Source organism: Nicotiana sylvestris, chromosome 7, assembly GCF_000393655.2.
Source record: "Nicotiana sylvestris chromosome 7, ASM39365v2, whole genome shotgun sequence".
Classification (NCBI taxonomy): Eukaryota; Viridiplantae; Streptophyta; class Magnoliopsida; order Solanales; family Solanaceae; genus Nicotiana; species Nicotiana sylvestris.
Window position 1 is genome coordinate 164,571,527 of NC_091063.1, and position 21,690 is coordinate 164,593,216.

General features: G+C 35.1%; 2 protein-coding genes across 2 annotated transcripts; one reads left to right on the forward strand and one right to left on the reverse strand.

Moving 5' to 3' along the window:
* The first annotated feature begins 1,138 nt into the window (after positions 1–1,138).
* Positions 1,139–6,296, forward strand: LOC104240106 (uncharacterized). Its single transcript, XM_009794889.2, has 6 exons — positions 1,139–1,497; positions 2,555–2,631; positions 5,005–5,070; positions 5,234–5,308; positions 5,401–5,475; positions 5,598–6,296. The coding sequence occupies exons 1-6, from the start codon at positions 1,176–1,178 to the stop codon at positions 6,024–6,026; spliced, it is 1,044 nt and encodes a 347-aa protein (XP_009793191.1). The 5' UTR covers positions 1,139–1,175; the 3' UTR covers positions 6,027–6,296.
* A 551-nt stretch (positions 6,297–6,847) lies between these two features.
* On the reverse strand, positions 6,848–16,221 carry LOC104240105 (phosphatidylinositol 4-phosphate 5-kinase 9-like). The gene is made up of 9 exons (XM_009794888.2): positions 16,099–16,221; positions 13,338–14,672; positions 12,111–12,278; positions 11,159–11,324; positions 10,820–10,930; positions 9,288–9,475; positions 8,422–8,579; positions 7,448–7,607; positions 6,848–7,316 (listed from the first exon to the last, which is right to left on the reverse strand). The coding sequence occupies exons 2-9, from the start codon at positions 14,564–14,566 to the stop codon at positions 7,040–7,042; spliced, it is 2,457 nt and encodes an 818-aa protein (XP_009793190.1). The 5' UTR covers positions 14,567–14,672; positions 16,099–16,221; the 3' UTR covers positions 6,848–7,039.
* Between the last annotated feature and the right edge of the window lie 5,469 nt (positions 16,222–21,690).

Here is a 21,690-nt window from a genome sequence, read left to right on the forward strand (position 1 = left end):
AGTTTATGGCATGAAATCTTCTCGTACATATGTAATGAGCGTTTATATATATATATTTTGTGTGTGTGTGTGAGATTGATGATTGACGCATATGGCCATTCAACATAAAATGTCTGCTATAACTGATATTATATATATATATATATATATATTTTGTGTGTGTGTGTGAGATTGATGATTGCCGCATATGGCCATTCAACATAAAATGTCTGCTATAACTGATACATCATTCTGTTAACTTTAGAACTCTTATAATTTTTGCCTTATAAAGTCTGGGGACCAAGTCCTATGTCCAAATAGCCGGGACATTTGCAGAAATAGCCTTTTCTTGTGACCACTATTTAAACTATGTCTTCTATTAACCCAATGGACTAAACTTGTCTGCAAAATATATATATATATATATATATATATATATATATATATATATATAAATGTAAAATTTAGCTAACTAAGCCAACAGGAACATAATTTAAAAAGTGACCTCTAGAAAGACATTTTGGTGAAGATACTCGAAAACAATATCAAAATTGAAATGGTGCCAAAAAATTTTATAATGCTTTAAAATGAAAAAAAGTGTCAGATAATTAAACCAAATAGAGCAAAAAATCGAGAAAGGGAAAGGTTTTCAACTTAAGTAGGCATTTGAATAATATCTAAGTTGAAATTGAAAAATATATATTTGAAAGTTGGAATATAGTTTGTAGAAATTGAAGTTATTTTTTAACATGGACTAATTTCTTTTTGTAAATTTTTTGAAAATGATGAGTGAAGAAAATAGTATTTCATAGCTAACTCATTATTTGTAAATATTGAAGTTCAAACCTATTTGATGTAGGCTTAAAGGAAGAAAAGAAGAATTTACCTAAATAGCTGATCACACAATTGTATTAATCAAAAATAGGTAACAAATATATAATTTAGTTTAAATAATACACACATATATATATATATATATATATATATATATATAATCGTATAGAATTAGTGTATAATTCATATATATAGAATAAAAAAAGTAAATAGTGAATTTAATGGGCTTTTATGTAAAGATACCATGGGCCTGGTTGTCCAACTGATACTGACCCGATCCATCTGAACCAACCGCGCTCTATACAACATCAATTTTACTTGCATCTGTAGCTCTTCGAGTCGGATTTTGTGACGAAGAAGAAATGGACAGAGAATGGGGTTCCAAGCCGGGAAGCGGCGGCGCCGCCTCCGCCCAGAACGAAGCCATCGACCGCCGTGAACGGCTGCGACGGCTGGCCTTAGAAACCATTGACCTTGCAAAAGATCCTTACTTTATGCGAAACCATCTGGGAAGCTATGAATGTAAGCTTTGCTTAACGTTGCACAACAACGAAGGGAATTACTTGGCGCACACACAAGGGAAACGGCATCAGACTAATTTAGCTAAAAGAGCTGCTCGTGAAGCTAAGGATGCTCCCGCTCAACCTCAGCCTCATAAGCGCAAAGTCACTCTCAAAAGAAACGGTAATGATTCAATTAAAATCGCCTTCTCCTCCCCCCCCCCCCCCCGTATTTTACAGTAATTTTTATCAGTAGATGAGTTTTGTTATTTGAATTTGGGACTTAATTCTGGTGATATGTAAGAGATGTTAGTGTTATTGTTATTATTTGTTGAGTTTGGAATATGATTTAGGGTTTAACATTATACTTCTTTATTTACCCTTAGCCACGATTATGTACTGCTCCCAGGAATAGAAGCTCGAACCAATAAGCTTCAATTCCTGGTTCTACCTGTGACCACACCTAAGGGTGTGGCATTGCATTTAATGAAGCGGGATCGAACAAATGGGAGACTAGAGTTGATTCCAGTAAAGGCAAAAAGTTTATTCCCATTTACCTAAGCCTTGATGGGCGGAGTTAACAGTTACTTCTACTGGTGGTACAACTATGGAGTTTGAGTGTAATTTCGCCTGACACCATCATTGTAAAAAGCTAGTCACAATTATGTGCCATTAGATTTTGGTTAGAGAAAGTTCTTTTAGAAAATTTAATTCCTACAATTAATTTATCCTCTAGCACCCAAGGGTGGATGAAGTTGAAAATAGATTGCCATGGGAGTCCAGGTTCAAATGCAAAAAAACTAGGTGATATCTTCTCATCCGCCTGAGATTTGGTAGACAGAGAGTTGTACACAGTAGAATAGGCAAAGTGCAAGCAAGCTAATCCAGTTTTCCTAAAAAAAATAAGAAAGTAATCCACCAACTAGCAAAAGATACTTGACCTAGGTTCTTTAAATATTGTAACTAGTCACTAGTGTGTGGATATAATCAAGAAGTGTGATTTCTTGTAAGACATAGATCTTATAGAAGGGGTACAGTCATTCTGTTGGGTTGGCTTTATGAATCATCTATAACTATTTGGCCTTTTACCTGGGTGCAAATGAATTAATGTCATGATGATTTATCATAGTTTGACTATCTTTCACGTTGAGAAATTGTTTTATTTTGTTGGTGGCTGATTATCCATTTTCCTTAATTCTTGAGTGTCATATGCTAATTTTTTTATGGGGTTGGATCTGCAGTTAAAATTGGTAGGCCTGGCTACCGGGTGACCAAGCAATTTGATCCAGAGACGAAACAACGATCTCTTCTATTCCAGGTTAGATTTTCCATTTGTCTCTTTAACTTTCAACAATGTGTCTGCTGCCAATTTAAGGCTACTGAGCATTGTTTTCTGTCAATGGTTGTTCATTCAGCAGTTCCTAATCGTTCGAATAGAATAACATTATTTTTTACATGTGGCGGAAGTCAAATCTTTTTCATTGTGGAAATCAAGAACTTCAGAACTATCATTTGAAAGATCAAAATGAGACAAGGGAGAGATAGCCTATCAGAAGTAGCTCTCCTCCTTCAACTATGAGTTTGGGGGTTCGAGTCGTTGAGGGAGCAAAGTGGGAAAGCCACCATTTGGCTCGTGGAAAGTGGGATTTTGGGGAGAGGGAGGTAGGGTTTAGTACATCCAAAAAAAGTTGAAATATGACATTAGTTTTGCAATTGTTTTAGATTATTGTATACTAAAGATTTACTAATTCAGTTTATTAGGCTGTTGTATGATATGTTTAAAAAGGACGAGTTACGAAAATCTACATTGATTTGTTCAGCCCGATTAAGAGGTTTTGGTAAATTATGTATTCTAGTGAGCTCCTCAAAATGTTCTTTGCTTTTGAAGCATATGGTTGTTCGACTAAAGTAATTTAGGCCCCCTATTTTGCTGTCACGTTCTACGAAATGGACATACCTGTTAGGATCGATAAGCCTTTTCTTGTTTTCGTTTTATCGATGTAAATTTGATCTGCTTGTCATGCTCGTATTTTGGAACACACCTTTTTATGGTTAGATGGATATCAGATGGTTCCTACCGTAGCTGTAGCAATTTGACCTAATTAATACTGCCTTTTTCTCAATTTTCGTGTTTTATTTTTCTTTTAGTCAGTTTCAAAAAGAATGTCACCTTTCTATAATTTTAAATTCTTAATTCCAGCATTCCTACTTTTCTCTTAACCATTCCCTTTTAGAAATGACATGGCATATAAAAACCACAATATGTAAAGTTTTGGGATGTTATACACACCTTTAATTTAAGACCACAAGATTGAAGTCTTACAATCTTAAACTTCGTGCTCATTCTAACTAAAACACATATATTGAAATGGAGAGAGTATATTGGGATAGCTTTACATTGTCAGGATATGGATTTGACTAGTCGTGTACTAGTCTCAGTCAGAACAAACTTGGCTCCTGAGTTTAGATGATTTCCAACTTGTAAGCTACCATATTGATTGCTGGGGTATGAGAAACGAGAGAAATTAATCAAATGGAAGATGTTTGTCTTTTCAAAAGAATCTGTGTTAAAGACCAATCTGCAGGCCGCAGTTGTGGGGGTATTTGAGAAAGGAGGTGTCTACCTGATATCTACAAAATGCGTCTGGGTTACACAGCTGGGCTGCATATTTTTGGCATGTTGCTTTGCCCAAAAAATAGAAAGTAGAAAATAAAAGCAACTCTCATGTCTTTCAAAACTTTGGAGGCTAGTGTACCAAGTAACAACATTGAGACCAAGCCCTGTACTCTGGGTGCAATGCATGGCTTCTCGATTTGTTGTATGAAGGTGAACCAGTAAAATAAGGCAGCAGGACTTATCCAGATTTTGAGCTAAAAATGTCATAATGCTAGAATATGGTTAAATAGTTGGACTAGCCGTTAGACAGTCACGGAGTTTAAGAATGAAAAGAAGCTTTTGAATAACATACCAAAAATATCCTTTGAATCTTGTGGTCTTAAACATGATATGTCATTCATATGAGGGAGTGTCACTAAAGGTAAAATGAGAACGTTGAATTTTAAATTACTAAATATAGAAAGAGGCATTTTTTAAATAAATGTGGTGTCCAGGCCAGCTTGCGCGCACCTCGACTAATTCCATGGGATATCTGCCACATCCTACTAGCAACAAGTACCAGTTAACTCTGTCCACCAAGGCTTGGACAGATGGGAAGAAATCACCTAGTGTTTTTGCCTCCGCTGGGATTTGAATTGAAACCTCATGGTTATTATCCACTTCATTGACCATTAGGCCACACCCTTAGGTGAAGAAAGAGGCTATCTTTTTTAAATAAACTAAAAAGGAAAATAAGACACAAAATGAATAGGAGGGAGTAGTAATACTTAAGACTAATTGTGGGTTGTTTAATTATTTTCTTTTGGTTATTATAGTGCACCAATCTCTTGTCACATACTCAAAGTATATATTGTAATAGAGAATTGCAGATTGCAAGAAATGGACGTTTACAGTATTACATGTGCATTTCGTCAAGTACCAAAGGAGTCTTTGCTGGCCAAATTTACCTTCCATTTTCTGTGGTTTTCCCCTTTTTCTTACTTTATAGAAGTTTGTACTTGCTAATAGTTTCATGACTTTTAAACTAAATTTTATCAAAAAGCTAATAGTTTCATGTCTTTGGCTATGGTGCAGATTGAATATCCTGAGATTGAAGACAATACAAAGCCAAGGCACCGATTCATGTCCTCCTTTGAGCAGGTTTGTATCTCAAAATATCCTTTTCTTGAGTGGTTCTACTGTTTCTAACAGAGTACTATTCAATTTCCTATTCTCTGGATTTACATGTGGAAGAATAAGTAGTTTTTTATCTTTTGAAGATTAACTGGGTATTAATCTTCTGTATCTCTTTCCTTTTGGACAGAAAATCCAACCATTTGACAAAAGATATCAGTTTCTTCTGTTCGCTGCTGAACCATATGAGATCATTTCATTTAAGGTAACTTTTTCCCATAGCCGAACATAGTCTTTCCCACCTTGTTTCCATTGTTGGTTATTTGATCATGGAACTGATTCCTTTGCATTATTCAGGTTCCAAGCACTGAGATTGACAAATCAACTCCCAAGTTCTTTTCACATTGGGATCCAGACTCGAAAATGTTCACTGTAAGCCTTCTCACTTTCTGAATTACAAACTTGTAAGGCACCTACTCAACAGGTTTTCCAAAATTTACTAATTTCTTCATGGTAAAACCTCTTTAACTCTTTTCTGGGTGAATCTATTTCAGTTGCAATTATACTTCAAGACTAAGCCGCCAGAGACCAACAAACCACCACCTGCTCCTGCAGCAAATGGGACAGCAGCACCTGGTGCCCCATCCAGGCCTCTACCTCCACCACCCCAAGCTCCACCGCCGCCCCCACCACCACCACATGGTCTCCCCCCTGGAGCTCCGAATCCACCCAGAGGGCCACCATCTACCCCTGGGTCTATGCCTCCACCCCCTCCCCCTATGGGCAACGGACCAAGACCTATGCCACCAGGAGGCAACTTACCTGCTCCACCACCTCCTCCAGTTGGTGGCGGCGCAATGGCTAATTTCACTCCAGGTGGACACATGGGGAGACCTCCAATGATGCCTCCACAAGGTTTTCCAGGCCAACAGATGCAAGGACAAGGAATGCGCCCACCACCTCCACCACCCAACATGGGTTGATGAGCTGAGGCCATATTACCTAGCAGTTTAGTTCATTTTTTTTGGTAATTTCGAAGTCTGTAACTCAGTTGTTGTATTAAGGGTCAGATGCTGGTTAGGCCCTAACAAAAATCATGCTATGTTGACCGAAACTGTTCTATCTTTTAGCTGATTCATCTGAAAGTCTTTGGAGGTAGATGTAATAGAATACCGGCTTTATTACAAAGTAGTACCTTAATGCTGTTTGTATGCTGCATCAAAAGAAAGCAATCTGTTACAGAACTTTTTAAATCTTGGCATCAGGTCATTATATATGAAGGGGGAATTGGGTGGATTTAGCAAATGCACAGGTTAGTAATAGTACAGCACATAAAGTAACAATAAGATATTTCATCCCCTTGGAACTAGATTTCAGCTTAGAGCTTATTCGTGTACCCAAGCATGCTATTGGAACTTTGAAATAATTTATTGGAAGAATATATTTGACAGTGGTCGCCGCTATTTCTTCTTGGATTCGTCTTACGAGAATATCTATCCGCCAGCCCAATTCAAAGAATTAAAAAGATCAACTCCTAAGTACGAGTTTTCGATAAATAATAATTGAAAATTATCGATGGAGATGGGGGTGATCCAATCTTGTATCTTATTTTCTTTTTCCTCCTTGATCCGACTTCTAGGCTTCACCCACAAATACAATCATGTACCGTTTCTACCAAGTTTTTGTACTTAATACTTGGAACATATCTTGAACATGGAAATATAAAGCTGCTGTAACTGCCAGCTGATCACTCGATGCTAGAAAGCTGTTAAAATAATACAACACTAAGAAAAATGAAGACATGTAAAGAAAAATCTGATATGCATTGCTATGAACAAGAAGAGCTGTGATCCGCATTGTACACACTCAATAAATACAAAACAATAGCTGTATCCTCTGCCACCCTCTGGGAAAAGGCTACAAACATTCTCAGGTTCGGATGAATTTCCATGCTAAGAGCTAAGGATGGCGGTAAAAATATACTGTTCAAACTCTTCTAAGTTGCCACTGCAAGCGTAGGAAAGACCTTCCGAATGAACTCTAAGAACCGCTCCGAGTAAAATGTTGGATCCACAGCAGAAATGGACACAGAATCAAACTGAATCGATTTGTATGCGTGTTCTAACTTCTTACTTATATTGTAGTCTTGCAATATGTCAATTATCCCAAGGTATAATACAACATCATATACTTCGTGAAAAACCTGCGTCTGACCTTCCTTTGGTATATATTCCGCCCTTGCTGGCATATTCACGCCAAGCTGAATCTGGAGTCTGTTAGAAAGGCAAAGAAATTTTTTTTAGGAATGTACAATTGTCACTACCAAAATCCAAACACGAAAAGGATCAACTCCGCGTCAACTTGGATTAGGAAAATACTAACGTCAAGCGTGGTGAAAAATTACCTTGCTGTCCCTGGGAGGAGGAGGTCCACTTCTGCGTCGCCAGTAGCTGATGACGCTCGTAATCGGCTGCCTCTGACATGAGGACCCACAACCACGCTATCATCACTTCCGCGTGGGACCAAAACAAGGCCTTGGGGCGATATTTCATCCTCCAGAGACTCTGTAGTAGTAGAACAAAACAATAGTTTATAGAAACAGTGATAAAGCAAAAAAAATCGATAAATCTTCAGGAATCCATTCTTTCCACAAATATCGGGCATGATAAGGTGCCACCAGTACAAGTTTGAAGCAACAATGGCTAGTTATTCCCCATTTTAGGGATTTAACTGTCCAAAGTCATCATTAATACATCAGGAGAGTGAACCCTATGCCTATTAGTCACTTAGGAGTCGTTTGGTATGATGTATAAGCAAAAAATAATCCTGGAATAAAAATTTGGTACCGCCTTATCCCTTGTTTGGTTACTAATCCTGTGATAAGTTATCCCAGGATTAAAAATAGTACCATGAGAACATTATGTCTGCCAAAGGGTGGAATAGTAATCCCAGGATAAGGTATCCCAAGATAAACTGATAAAGCAGTAAAATTGACAATCCCAGAATTAATACAACATACCAAACAGTAAATAAGAAATAATATCAGGATAACTACTCCCAACATAACTAATCCCATCATAACTTGTCTTCAAACCAAACGACCCCTTAGAGTGCACTTAACCTCAGGCCGAGCATAATGGAATAATATATCCTTCTGTGTGTTGGTATTATAGTTGTACATGTTTCCAACTAGTGAATAAACAGAATACTCCACCAATAAATATATGACGAGATTTGTATAAATTACGGACTGGATAAACAGAATAGCCACAAGCTATCAGGTCATACTTTTGTTTTGTCCAAGTGGTACGCCTTAAATAAGTAGTTCATGTAAATTCAGGTGCATATTATTATTAATTTTCATATTCAGAGACAAACCTTCCTCTGCAACAATTTCTAATCCATCCACTGTGGTGCGTCCACTGCACGAGATGAGAGATTGTAGGTGTTGAGGTGCTCTATAATGAACACCTAACAAGAGGCTGTAATCCATAATGTGCTGTTCCTCCAAAAATTTACTGTCGATTTCGATCTGCCTGTACAAACAAACACACATGTATGTCACGACGAAATTGAAAAAGTAAGGGAAAAAAAAGAATTTAAGATTTGCCATGAAATAGAGCAAACTTTATTCAAGACCAGATTTACAGTCCACAAATCGGAAAAGATACTGAAGCAGGTGGTCTACTTGAAAAGTATCTACTATCCTGGTGTCAAATTGTAAGTCCGAAAATGCTTCCTCTGCAAGCTCTTTATACTAAAAGGTAATCAGAAATTTACTTAACGGTTCCCTTTTCTTTTGCTCTCTTTGGATGTAACCACAGCACTTTCTTAGTGCTGGTTTTAACATCAATAGTATTTACCATTTTCTAAAAAATAATGCGAAGGACAAAATGCTAATTGGCTCATCATTACTTTGGTCAGTTTAGCATGTTCAGTCAAAGTTGAATCACAAGAAAACTAATTACACAAGATATTTTTGAGTAAAATGATTAAAGCTAAAAGTGCAGACCAAACTTAAGGGTCACATTTTTTAAGAACCATCCAAAAGATTTAAAAAATAAAACAAATAACAAGTCCTGCCATATACACTACTGTGAACAGAAGCTTTATAAGCTATCTGCGTTACATGGTGACTGGTAACCCCTGGATATTACTACATAATTAAGTTAGAACAGCAACTGAAAAGTAAAAAATGTACGTACATCAGAGAAATAAGGACTATTAAGTTAGAAGTCACTCACCTTAATAAAGCTTCGCGCCAAGAAGGCTCTAGATAAAAGCAGTAGTTCAAATCTAGATCCTTAAGTATTGTGTTCTCATCAATTTCAACCTTGTCTGCCGATCGCCCTAGTGAAGAACCTTTAAGATCAAATCTTCGGTGGATTCTCAACTCCGTACAAAACATATTTCCCATTACTACAAAGCGGAACTGCAAAAATCAATGTTACAAAAGTATAAGTCCTATGTATATAAAACAGTCTTTATTTTCTGTGAAAGTTTCTTCAAACAACATCATGGATGCAAAGAGAATTTTTTAGCAAGATTCTGATTTATCACTCCCAATCCACAAATTAATTCTTCTCCACGCCCCTTATCAGTTCATCTTGAAATGTTTACTATTATCATTACGTGATCCTCCCTCCAACTAATAAACCTGCCCTTCTTTCCTTAACGGTTAATTCCAGAAAGCTTGATCTCTTCCTTTTTTCCTCTAGTAACAGCTAATGCTCGGATCGGTTTGCGCATACCGTGACTAATTCACATTTTGGTTATCGCTACACCCTCTTTAGACAAACGATTTGAATCAAGCACCACTGGTACAATAGCGCCTTGCCTTAACAATTGCATATGCGTCCGAGCTTGAGAAGTTCAAGTAAAACCGTAGAGAGAGTGGATACCTGCTACCTTATACCAGCACAGATACCATAATTATGTTCGCTAGGCTTAAACTGATGGGAAAAGATTACCTAGTATTTTTTTGCCTCTACTGCGGTTCATTGATCGTTAGGTCAAAACCCTCTAGTGCAACTTGACCTCTTAATAAAAGTTTCCCCCTCAAACAATTTAAATTAAAACAAATGAATACAATTTTATGTTATCACATACTGGATTTGACATCTTATTACTTTAATTTTGCATATTCCAAACTATTACTTTTTAAACACTTATAAATCCAAACTCACCATAATAATTTATTGAAATAATTTCGTTTCAATAACCGCTCAGGTCAAGTTAGAAGCAGATGCCGAACCTCATTATTTAGCAGCTCTCCGAAGTCATAGAGATGGGTGGGGGCCTTTCTGATAGGTGGGACAAAGTGCTTTCAATGGTGATGAAAGAAGAAGAAATGCCTCCTTTATTGGGACAGAAGAAGCTACATTAACATTCAATATAACCTTTGGAGCTCTACTTATCTCTAAACCCTTATGAATTGTAGAGCAAGACAAGCGAGGTTTTTACAGTCACAATAGTGCAACACTTACAAAAAGTGGTTGCGAGTTCAAGTCACAATGGAGCAAAGTGGGAAAGGTCCACTGTTGACTCCTAGGCAGGGAAAATTTGGCAAGGGTTTTACCACATCGATTTCCCTTTTTTTTTGGAAAGAATTGTTGAGCAATTAGAATCCAAACAGCTTTTGTAAGCCACAATAAAATAGAAGTTTTCTTTTTAAAATTTATTGTTTAATGCAATATTAACACAAGTATATGGACACAATACAGTACAATCCTTTTATATATGCAAGATATAATTATTATATTTACAAGTATATTACCTTCTGTCCACTGGAAGGTTTTATCCTATGAAGTCCAAAAAATTTAGTGATGAGAGTATTCTCATGCGTCTTGACATGACGATGATAATTCGGAAGCATCTGCAGCAAAACCTACACGTGAAATCAATGGTCATGAGGTTCTCTTTTCACCCAACTTTATATGTAAAAGGAACTCCAATGAAATAGTTACAGGCTAAGCTTTAAAAGAGACATCTAAACAGGTTCTTCAAAATCTAGTTGACGTAAAAAAAAAGGAGCTGTTTACACAAGTATGAGCCTTACAACTGTAACTTCAGATTTAGGTATATCAACTGATAGGTTTAAGTCAAGATTACACACCTTAACTTCAGATTTACGTAATGTCTTAATCATGAAACGGTCATCTTGAGACAGGAAAAACACACTGCCGCTTTTCCCAGGAGAAGAAAGCTCTCTAAGTGCATCATTTCCACAAATTGACATCATATAATCAGCAGCATCAATCTTAAACATCTCCCTCAGATTCCTACAAGAAGATAAACCCATATTAGTTCCTACATATGTATGTAGAAATCAAAAAGTCTAACAAGCTAGCTTGAACTTCTAATAATACATCAACATTAACAAGAAAAAGCATCTACAGAAGGGACACAAAGAAGCTACTCTACTTTAACAACAAAGCACCTAAGTCGGCATATGATAAATGGAATAAAACCATATCGAGGACTTAGTTATACAGCTTCCCCAAAGAATACAACAAGGGAACTCATTTCAGTTGCTATATATGCGTGTAGCAAATCCAGAACCCTAATAAATCAGTGTGAATCTGTGAGAAAGCACCAAGAAATAGCATCTAGGAAAAGGACACAAGGGATTAGCTCAGTTGGTGAAGGTGTTCCTCTTAAGGGGAAAAGTCTAGATTCAAAGCCACTACTCTCCCTTTTGCCACATCACCGAATAATCAGCATCAATGAGAACTCAATTACCAATGTACAAACTAGAGTTTTTCCTTTACGAATAGAAAAGGGGAGTCAGAACTGAGAGGTCAAAGAAGATAAAGCCACTACTTACAGATGTACATCCAATGTACAAACTATAAAGTCAGTTGGGAGATCTAATATATTCGTTCAGCAGAAGAACATGCCATTAACATATCTAAAGAAAAAAAAGCACAAAAGGAACATGCATAATGAAACCACATCTAGCCAACAAAAAAGAAAAACCCAATGTGCATGAAGCTTACACCAATAAATATTAAGAGCTGCTTAGAGTTTATCAACCATTGTCAGAGAAAAGATTCCAAACCACCAACCTGAAGACCATTGGGCAATAATCTTTCCACTTGAAATCTTCGGACTGATGTGTAGGTGTCAATTGTGATCCTTCTTTAGGAAAATACATCCAAAAGCTAGCACGTGGACCAAAATCTGAAGCCCGTATTTCTCGTCTTTGTATAGGTGTAATTTTTCCCACTGTGTATCTGGTCACATTTCAACTGGTCATATATTTGATATAAGATAAAAGGAGCAAATAAAGCCATCTCGATAGTTAGTTTCATGGGAAAAAAGAGCTATATTTGCACACAAGTTCCTCACATCCAATGCTATTTCCACTTCAGGAGTAATTCAAGAAAATATCAGAGTAGGTTGTGTAAGATGCTAACTTTGATACTAACTCCACTTCAGGAATTTTCTAACTTCAGATTTGCCTTTCAGTTATCTCTAACCCTTCCCCTTTATTTATGTCATTAATTATCTGCCTAAGTAGTGCTTCTGCAAACCCGACGAAATATTTAGTAGTTGTTAGCACCGAAGCTCTAAATATAAAAGAATGGTTGGGATGGAAAATCGTCAGAGTATTTGCCAAGTTTTTTTGTTATTACCTTTCCCCGCCCTTTGAAAGTTAGAGACTACTTTGTAGACTTCCATCTGAATAGCCCAAGAAGAACCTAAATTATCCAATTGATGTTTCATGATTTCTTCCTTTGAACACATTAACTTACACAAAACTATTGGACGGTACTATAAAACTTTGAGCAAATACTTCCAAATCAAAGTTCTATGAATAGATGACGTCTAGAAGATGGTAACTTCCTTTGACTTCCTATGATATTCAGAGACATTCTAGTCCTCAATCTATGCATGGTGACACAAAGAAAAGTAAGACTTATAGGAAAAATTTCCACTATTCTTTTGTATGCACATGCAAATACTCGAGAAACACGTGATTATTAGCTAAAGATGTGATGCTGATGTAACCCCTTCTCCAGACTTCTTTCTTTTCTCTTTATCTAGAGAAAATAACACATACCTAAAGTAGCTTCCTAAATTCATTAAATCTAGCAAAATAGCATGGAAGATCTATACAATAATAACACAATATGTAGTTTCAAGGAACCAATAGAAAAATTTAGACCCAAGAAAGACCAGCATAAGTGAGATAATCTGTAAATAAGATGGGGGGAGGGGGGTGGAGAACAAGGAAAACATATTACAACAAACGCAAGCAATAAGGTTGTCAGCAATCACAAGTAGTGCACCTGATCCCAAGTTGAAGGCTGAGCATTAAATCATAACTCCTGTGCCCTTTTATGATTGCTTCACCTGGTCTCTTCAATTCCCTTGCAAGTTTCCTTTGCCTCCTTCTGGCTCTTCCGGATGGTGGTGAAAACCGATCATTCAAGACAACCTCACTGATTAGGACACCTTGCATGTATTCTCTTTCCAAAATTGGAGCACTCATATTGTCTTCCATGTCTCCATCTAAATCATGTCCAATCACTTTCTCAATGGCTACTTCAAGACTCCATCGCCTTTCGAGAGCAACATTTGTAGGCCGAGACTGCTCGAAATTTAACAGGTTTCTCTCTGGACGCTTATCATATGATCCTTGGTTACCACTTACTAATTTGACATTTCCCATATCAACTGAAGCAGCATGATGGATATGAGAGACTTGATTTTGTTTTCTCATATCCGGCAATAATCCTCGTTTCCTCAAAGCATTAAGGTACAATTCTTGACCGGCCGTAAGCCTGCTACCACTAGGATAAAATGTTCCTTTTCCATCCTTTAGACTATGTGTCCATGTACCGATATAACAACTACCTTCACTCCATGTATACACACCAACGCCATGCATTGTACCATTTAACCAGCTCCCTTCATACGAATCGCCATTAATCCAAGTGAGAGTTCCTTTCCCCGATATTTTCCCTCCTTTCATGTTTCCAAAGTAGACATTCCCGTTAGCCCATGTATACTTACCCGGTCCTTCTGGTGTTCCCTGAATCCATGATCCTTCAAAAATATCTCCATTTGGATACATTTGATATCCTAAACCATGTTTAAGGTTCAACCGCCAGCGTCCCCTATAGGTCACTTTATCAGGTCCAATATACGTCCCCTCGCCGTGCATATAACCACCTGAAAATTCACCATCGTAAACAGCACCGGAAGGAAATTCTAGTTTCCCATGCCCATGCCTCATCCCGTGTCTCCACTCACCATCATACTGACAACCATCGGACCAAATATACTTTCCGGAACCCTCGGGTATGTTTCCCAGCAGGGACCCGGAGTAGGATTCCCCATTTGGTAATAAGAGCTCCCCAACTCTGAAGTTGGTGGTTTCAGAAGAAAGACAAACTTCACCATTTGTCAATTTTGTAATGTAGTTATTATCATGAATGGCGTCAAGTGATTTCGTCCTATCCGATAAAGTTACTGTTCTTTCAATATCATCAACAGTGGCCCCAGGACCAGACATGCATAATTCCAGAAAGTTTCGAGTTTTAACTGGATAGGAAGGGCCAAGATTTTCAAAAAAGGCTCAAGCACACATCCAACTTTAAAACAATTTCCCCTGCTTTGACCTGGGAAATAGATATACAGAACAATTAACACTTACTCATAGCAAAACTCAATCTACACACGTTAATACAAGTGAAAGAAGAACATTATTCAAAACCCTTCCTTACTCCTGAAATGAGAATAGAAAGCTAGGGGTGATTATCTGTTTTTTATTTTTCTTCTCTTTTTTTTCCGGATAAGCACTGTTACGATTCAGTATTTTTTACCAATGTTAAGACAACAAATATAGAACTCTCTGATATCATCTGTTTGCAATAATTGTTCATAATCTCAAGTAACATGAACTGCATGCTTGCCTTCTGATGTTAGTTGAACTTTATCTCCTATTTAAACTTCAAGTAAAATTAATGAGCCAGATTCCTATTAAAACTAACGATTATCGGTCATTGAACTCAGTATACAAAGCACTCTATCCCCCCGCCCCTCGTGATCTCGTTCTTCCTCAGTACACAAGCGCAAGCACACACGAGAAGAAGTAGGTCGCAGTGAAAGAATATTGAAATGCCGATGATTCTTACAATCTATTGATGTTATCCAAGATATAATAACCCTGAAGGTCCTATGAAGTGCCAAAAGAAAGACTATGAAAGGAATATTTCACCAAGAATCGAGTAAGGTCGAAACATAATGAATTCAATCAAGAAATCAAGAAGAATAAGCATTTTACAACACCATTCACTCCAGAAAATTGTATTTACATGATTACCTATTAACATTAAAGTACTAGTTAATATACAATTACCTATTAAATTGTATTTACATGATTACCTATTAACATTACAACTATTTGCTTCAGAAATCCACAACTATTAATCATCTCATTTTACATTTCATGACCTTTTTTTACTTTTGTGATAGTTGTGGTGTCTGACCGGTTTGTGCGCACCTCGACTAATTCCACGAGATACCGCTACCTCGCACCAGCACATATATCAGGTAACTCTATCTACCAAGGATTGCACAGATGGGAAGAAATCACCTAGTGATTTTGCGAGATTTAAACCCGAGACCTGATGGTTCACAATCCACCTCATTGACCACTAGGTCTCACCCTTAAATCTCCTCCACGTGCCAAATTTGTCTTTTTTATAATTTACTGACAAAAAGAGATCATATCTTTATGATAGCAAAATATAAAATCAAATTCAATCTCTTTACACAGAAAAAATAAAACACATTCATACAAAATTTTGGCAAATATTTCTGATTAACCAATCTTTTCTATCATTCATTCTCCACAGAGCTGTAAACTTGTTGACTTCAAGTTTTCACAACAAACACCAAACCATAAATAATTAACCAAAAAAAAAAAAAACCATTTTCAAGAAAACAAAAAAGAATCAAGCTTTAAACTCTATGAAACTATAACCTTAAAAAAATGCATTATATTTCAAGAAAAATAAACAATAAACCATAAAAAATGAGTACCTTACAAAGAGAACTCAAAGGGAAGTTGAAAAAGAACTAAAGAAACAAACAGTTGCTGATTTTTGCCTTTTTTTGAAGAGAAAAAGTCTGAGGAGAAATGATATGAGAATTGAAAAATGGGACGAATCCCAAGTAGAAAGTAGTGTACGAAATTTAACAAACTACAAAAAGGCTTTCTGAGTTTTTAACTTTTACTTACGTTATTTAAATATATTTTCAAGAAAACGATTAGATTACGATATGGCTTTTAATACTACTTGTAATCTAAGGTATAAATAGCGTGTCATTTTCAAGCTTGATTCATACACCACCCCCCACGAATGATGTAAAGACACTTCTACCCTTGCTAAAAGTCGTAGGGCTCGTTTGGTACTAGGGATAATAGATAATTAATTTCAAAATAAACTTGAGATGAGTTTATCACATATTTGGTTGGGATAAAATAGCGGTATAATTATTTCCGATATCAATTATTCTAGGATTTTAATGTTATTTTATCCCTATGGGATGCTGGGATAACAATCTTGAGATAATTTATTCCAGGATAATTAATTACTCCCTTCGTTCATTTTTACTTGTCCACTATTAAACTTTGCACACCCTTTAAGAAATAATAAATAAAGTGCATAATTTACTATGATACTTATATTAATTGGTGTATAGTCTTACTGGATTTGAAAAATGATTTGAAATGAGTAGTTAATGCTAAGAGCAAAACAAGAAAAGTACATAATTTTTTTTCTCTTGATATGCGAAAGTGGACAAATAAAAGTGAAAATCTATTTTTAGAATAATGGACAAGTAAAAGTGAACGGAGGGAATATGTGATATTTGTTTCCCAATCAAATAACTCTAATAGTTAAATTTTGCTTCATTTACTGAAAGATAAATCCAATGTTGAAAGTTTTAGATTAATTTATTTGATTCAGAAGGGAATAACTCGCTGTATATTTTATTTTCAATTAAACTTGAGAGCGACTTTTTTGAGAAATATTTATCTAACGAGAACAATAAATATGAGAACATGAAATAACGGTATGCTAATTTAAAATGGTATACTAAAGTATTCATAACAAAAAGGGGAAATTTATATACATTTTCCATCACTAGGAAAAAAAAAATACATATACATGGATTGTTTGTCAAATTTCAACATTGAGTCATTGACGGTTAAAAAATGGTAAACGAGTTTTATCCATTTTAGGAGTCAAATAATTAGGACTAAACTAATGTGGAAATTAGGGGTGTACAAAGAAAACCGACAAACCGCACCAATTCGATAATCCGAGTCAAACCGAGAAGAAAAACTCGATTATGATTTGGTTTGATTTGGTTTGGTATTGGAAAAAAAAAGCCCGGCCATAATTGGTTTGGTTTGGTTTTAACTAAAGAAAGTCAAACCGAAATCAAACCAACCCGACATTACATATATAGAAATTTTAGATATATTTAATATATAAATATACTTATTGTGATGTAATTTATAAATATTTCTTAAATTTTTTCATAATTTTATCATTTAAGGTATTATTTCAAGGTTGAACTTAGAACTTTTGAATGCTCCAATAAGTTTTATAGCCATTAACATGGGAGAAATTCAAAAATAGCTAGATTTACAACTGGTCATTCAAAAATAGCTCAATTTCAAAAGTAATCGAAATTTAGCCACTTTTCATGTAAAGATAAATCTGAGCGAAAACGTTGTTCAAAACTCGAAAAATATGCCAGTATATTATACTGGAGTTCCAGCATAAGTATGCTTGAACTCCAACATATTATACTGGAGTTCCAGGATAAGTATGCTGGAACTCCAGCATAATATGATGGAGTTCAAATATAAGTACACTAGAACTCCAGCATAATATACTGGAGTCCAGCAAGTATAATTGTCCAGTATAATATACTAGAGTTTGGAGCACTGGTGCTCCAGTCTCCAGTATATTATACTGGAGTCAGCAAAGTATACCGGTCCAGCATAATATGCTGGAGTTCATACACAGGTGCACCGAACTCCAGTATATTATGCTGGACCGGTCTCTGTTGCAGCAAAATAGTGGCTATTTTTTATTGACTTTGTAAACGCTGGCTATTTTTGAATGACCAGTCCGAAAACTGGCTATACCGTGCTATTTTTACCATTAACATTAGTAAATTAAATAATGCTAACAAAAACCCAAACCAAAATCAAATCAATACTAATGCTAACAAAAGACATTCAATTCAATATTACGAACGAGAATGTATTGAATATCTATTTTTTGTTTTGCAATAATTTAGATAAAAATGCATAATCTATTTTTATTTTTCTTTAGCGTTTATTCATGTAATTAATACTCCCTTATTAGTCTATTTATTTTAGCATGACTTAGTACTTTTAGATTATGTTTATTTTTATTATGGCTTTTTAATTAGCAATATTTATATTACATAATTTTATTATTGAATTTTAGGATAATGCCATGAAACATCTCATATTTTGTATTATTTTCTTGGAAAATACTTTATATAGTTGCGTCTTACTAGGATTAAAGAAATATTTTGAGCATACATTATATGTTTTGTTCTATGAAGATTTTACCGGAAAAAAAAACCGAAAAATCCGAAAAACCCAAAAACTCGAGAAAAACCGAGATTGAAAAACCCGAGTTTTATTGGTTTGGTTTGGTCTTCAGATTTAATAACCCGACACAATTGGTTTGATTTGGTAATTGTAAAATCCGAACCAACCCGGCCTAGTGGAAACCCTTAATATAGGACAGTTAGGTTGCTAGTTAGGTTTAGGTGTGCTGCACAAACCTAAGCCGTTTGATTTTTTCACTTACCGATTATAGTAATTTTATAATGACTATATGGATTAATATATCTTTATTTAAATTTTATGAATAAAGAATTAAACCAGGTCACATCTAATCCACTTTTTTTTCACGCACTACCGAAAAAGTGCTAGAATTAACTTGAACTTTATTTCTAATTTATTGTTAAATCGCTCGTAATTAAAACAAAAAATTATAATATGTCGCTCAGTATGATTAGGCAATTAGCAAAAGATTTCTTTATTTAGTTATAAAATTTGTCCTTCACTAATTTTTTATTAATGTGACAGTATCAGATCGCTTGATTCAAAACCATGATATTTCACGATTATAATCATGATTATAATCTGAATAATACACCCAACCATCTATGAGATAAGTTAAATCAAAATTTAGATCTAAAAGTAATATTGATTTAGCTTATACCTACAACCAGGGGCGGATTTAGGGGGGGCGTAAGGGTGTTCACCCGAACATCCTTCGCCGAAAAATTACACTGTATATATAAGGCAAAATCTGTTTTTTATCTCTATATATTAAGTTTTGAACACCCTTTAACATAATCCAAAAGTGTAGTTTAGTAGTCAAGGGGGTTCAAAATCTACATAAGGTCATGGGTTCAATTCCCACTAGCTACAAAAAAAAATTTTGAACCCCGTTCGTGGAGATCCTGCCTCCGCCACTGCCTACAACTAAACATAAGATAAAAAAAAAATTAAAATTTTATATCGAAATAACTCATCTAATCCCTTGAACCAAACGGACCCTCATAGTTTATTATGCAACCAAATATTTTTAACTGAGTTGCCCTGTGGCTGTTGAAGTGACATTAAACCCCACTAATGAAAATATTATACTAGTAAAATAAGGTTTTAAAAAAGGTTTTTGTCTTTTGGATTAGCACTTGATTAAGATGTATTTAACATTATTTTATAAGAACAACGTTGGATCTTTTTAATAGTGGGTCCAATCGATATAGACAATTGGAAATTCACTATTAGTGGGTAGGCATTTTGTTTAGCGTTTATGGAAATTAAGACTTGACTAGTTAGTTAGGTGCGTTATCACGTTATGCATTAGACAATTACTTTAATTTTATCTAAAAAGGAAATTACTATACAAATTCTATTGGGATCTTATATAAATAAAGAAGCAGGTTAAGTGCAATTTTGGATTTTGAGTAGGTAATAATGATGATGTTTACCTAAATACTTTCTTGTAACGAATGAAAAAGTACCGCGAAGAAACTTGAAAAATATATATTTTTAGCTGTTCCAAAAAATAATAACTGAAAAAATATATTTTCTTATATATATGTGTATTATACACATATAATATAGATATTTTATATATTTTTTGGTTAGCAAATACAATTAACGTCTTTCGGCCGATCAGTTTTGTATTTTGCCCAAAAAACTTTTACGTTGAAAAAAAAAAATACTCTTAGGCATGGGAAAGTTGAACCATTTCATTGTGTGTATTTGATTCTCATTACACCCTTTACCCTCGATCCCCATATGTACTGAAAAAATTAAAGAAATAGAAATATCTCCTCTTTGATTATCAATATATACAAAATTATGTCAATCAATATAGCGACACGACGATAAATTATATATACTGATAATTAATGATACGGAAAAGGTCAAAAATACCCTTGTATTATTTGAAAATATTCATTTATACCCTCCGCTATACTATTAGTCCACTACATCCCCCAACGTCATACAATTATTTCAAAAGTACTCCTCTGCCGTTAGAATCCTTCACCATGACAAAATTATTCCATGTGGCCTGACATATCGTTGAGGTGGATGTCACGTGGCATGCCACCCTCATTGCACCTTCCCCAATGAGGTGGCATGTCACATGACATCCATCTCAGCGATATGTCGGGCCACGTGGAATAATATTGCCATGGTGGAAGGTCCTAACGACAGATGGGTACTTTTGAACTAATTGTATGACGCTTGGGGCTGTGGTGGACCAATAGTATAACGGAGGATATAAATAAACATTTTTGAATAGTAGAAGAATATTTTTGACTCTTTTCTGTTAATTAATGATATATAAATCATGAGGTATGACCTTTTTGTCGATCTAATTAACTACGTACTTTTACGTATAAGTGCATGACAGTAATAAGTTCAACTAACAAAATACCTAGTTGGATATAAGTTAATGATTTCTTTATGAAGGATTAGCTGGAATAAATATAATCACACTTTAACCTCAAAATCCTTTTCTTGAAATGTAATGCTACATCATATGCGATTAATCAAAAGGGAAAAAAGTGCAATTTGCATCAATTTGAAGATCAACACATATTTACCAAACAAAACCTTGTTTTATTTTGTTTAAGAGTTGATTAATTCTTGTTTGCAAACAACTTTGTTTTTAAAAAATTGTTCTATATAAAATTAATTTCGATCGTAAAACATTGAACATAGTCGATAGTTGTTTATATCAAAATGAAACTATAATAATTATATGCTAAAACAAGTTGGAAGCAAGAGATTTTATCTACGAAAGGGTCACAATCATACACGGAGGAGAACATTGATATTCCATCTTTTCTTTACCATTTATTTATCTATTTATATTTTCAATTATTAATTACTTCCTTTGTTCGGATATTCTTTTTTCTTATATTAGCCGTCCAACACCAAAAACATATTCTTTAGAACATGAATTTAAGAATTTTTAAATAAACATTATATATAGGTATTTTGTTTGACAAGAATAAATCCAATTATTTAAATAATAATACTAAGTATTA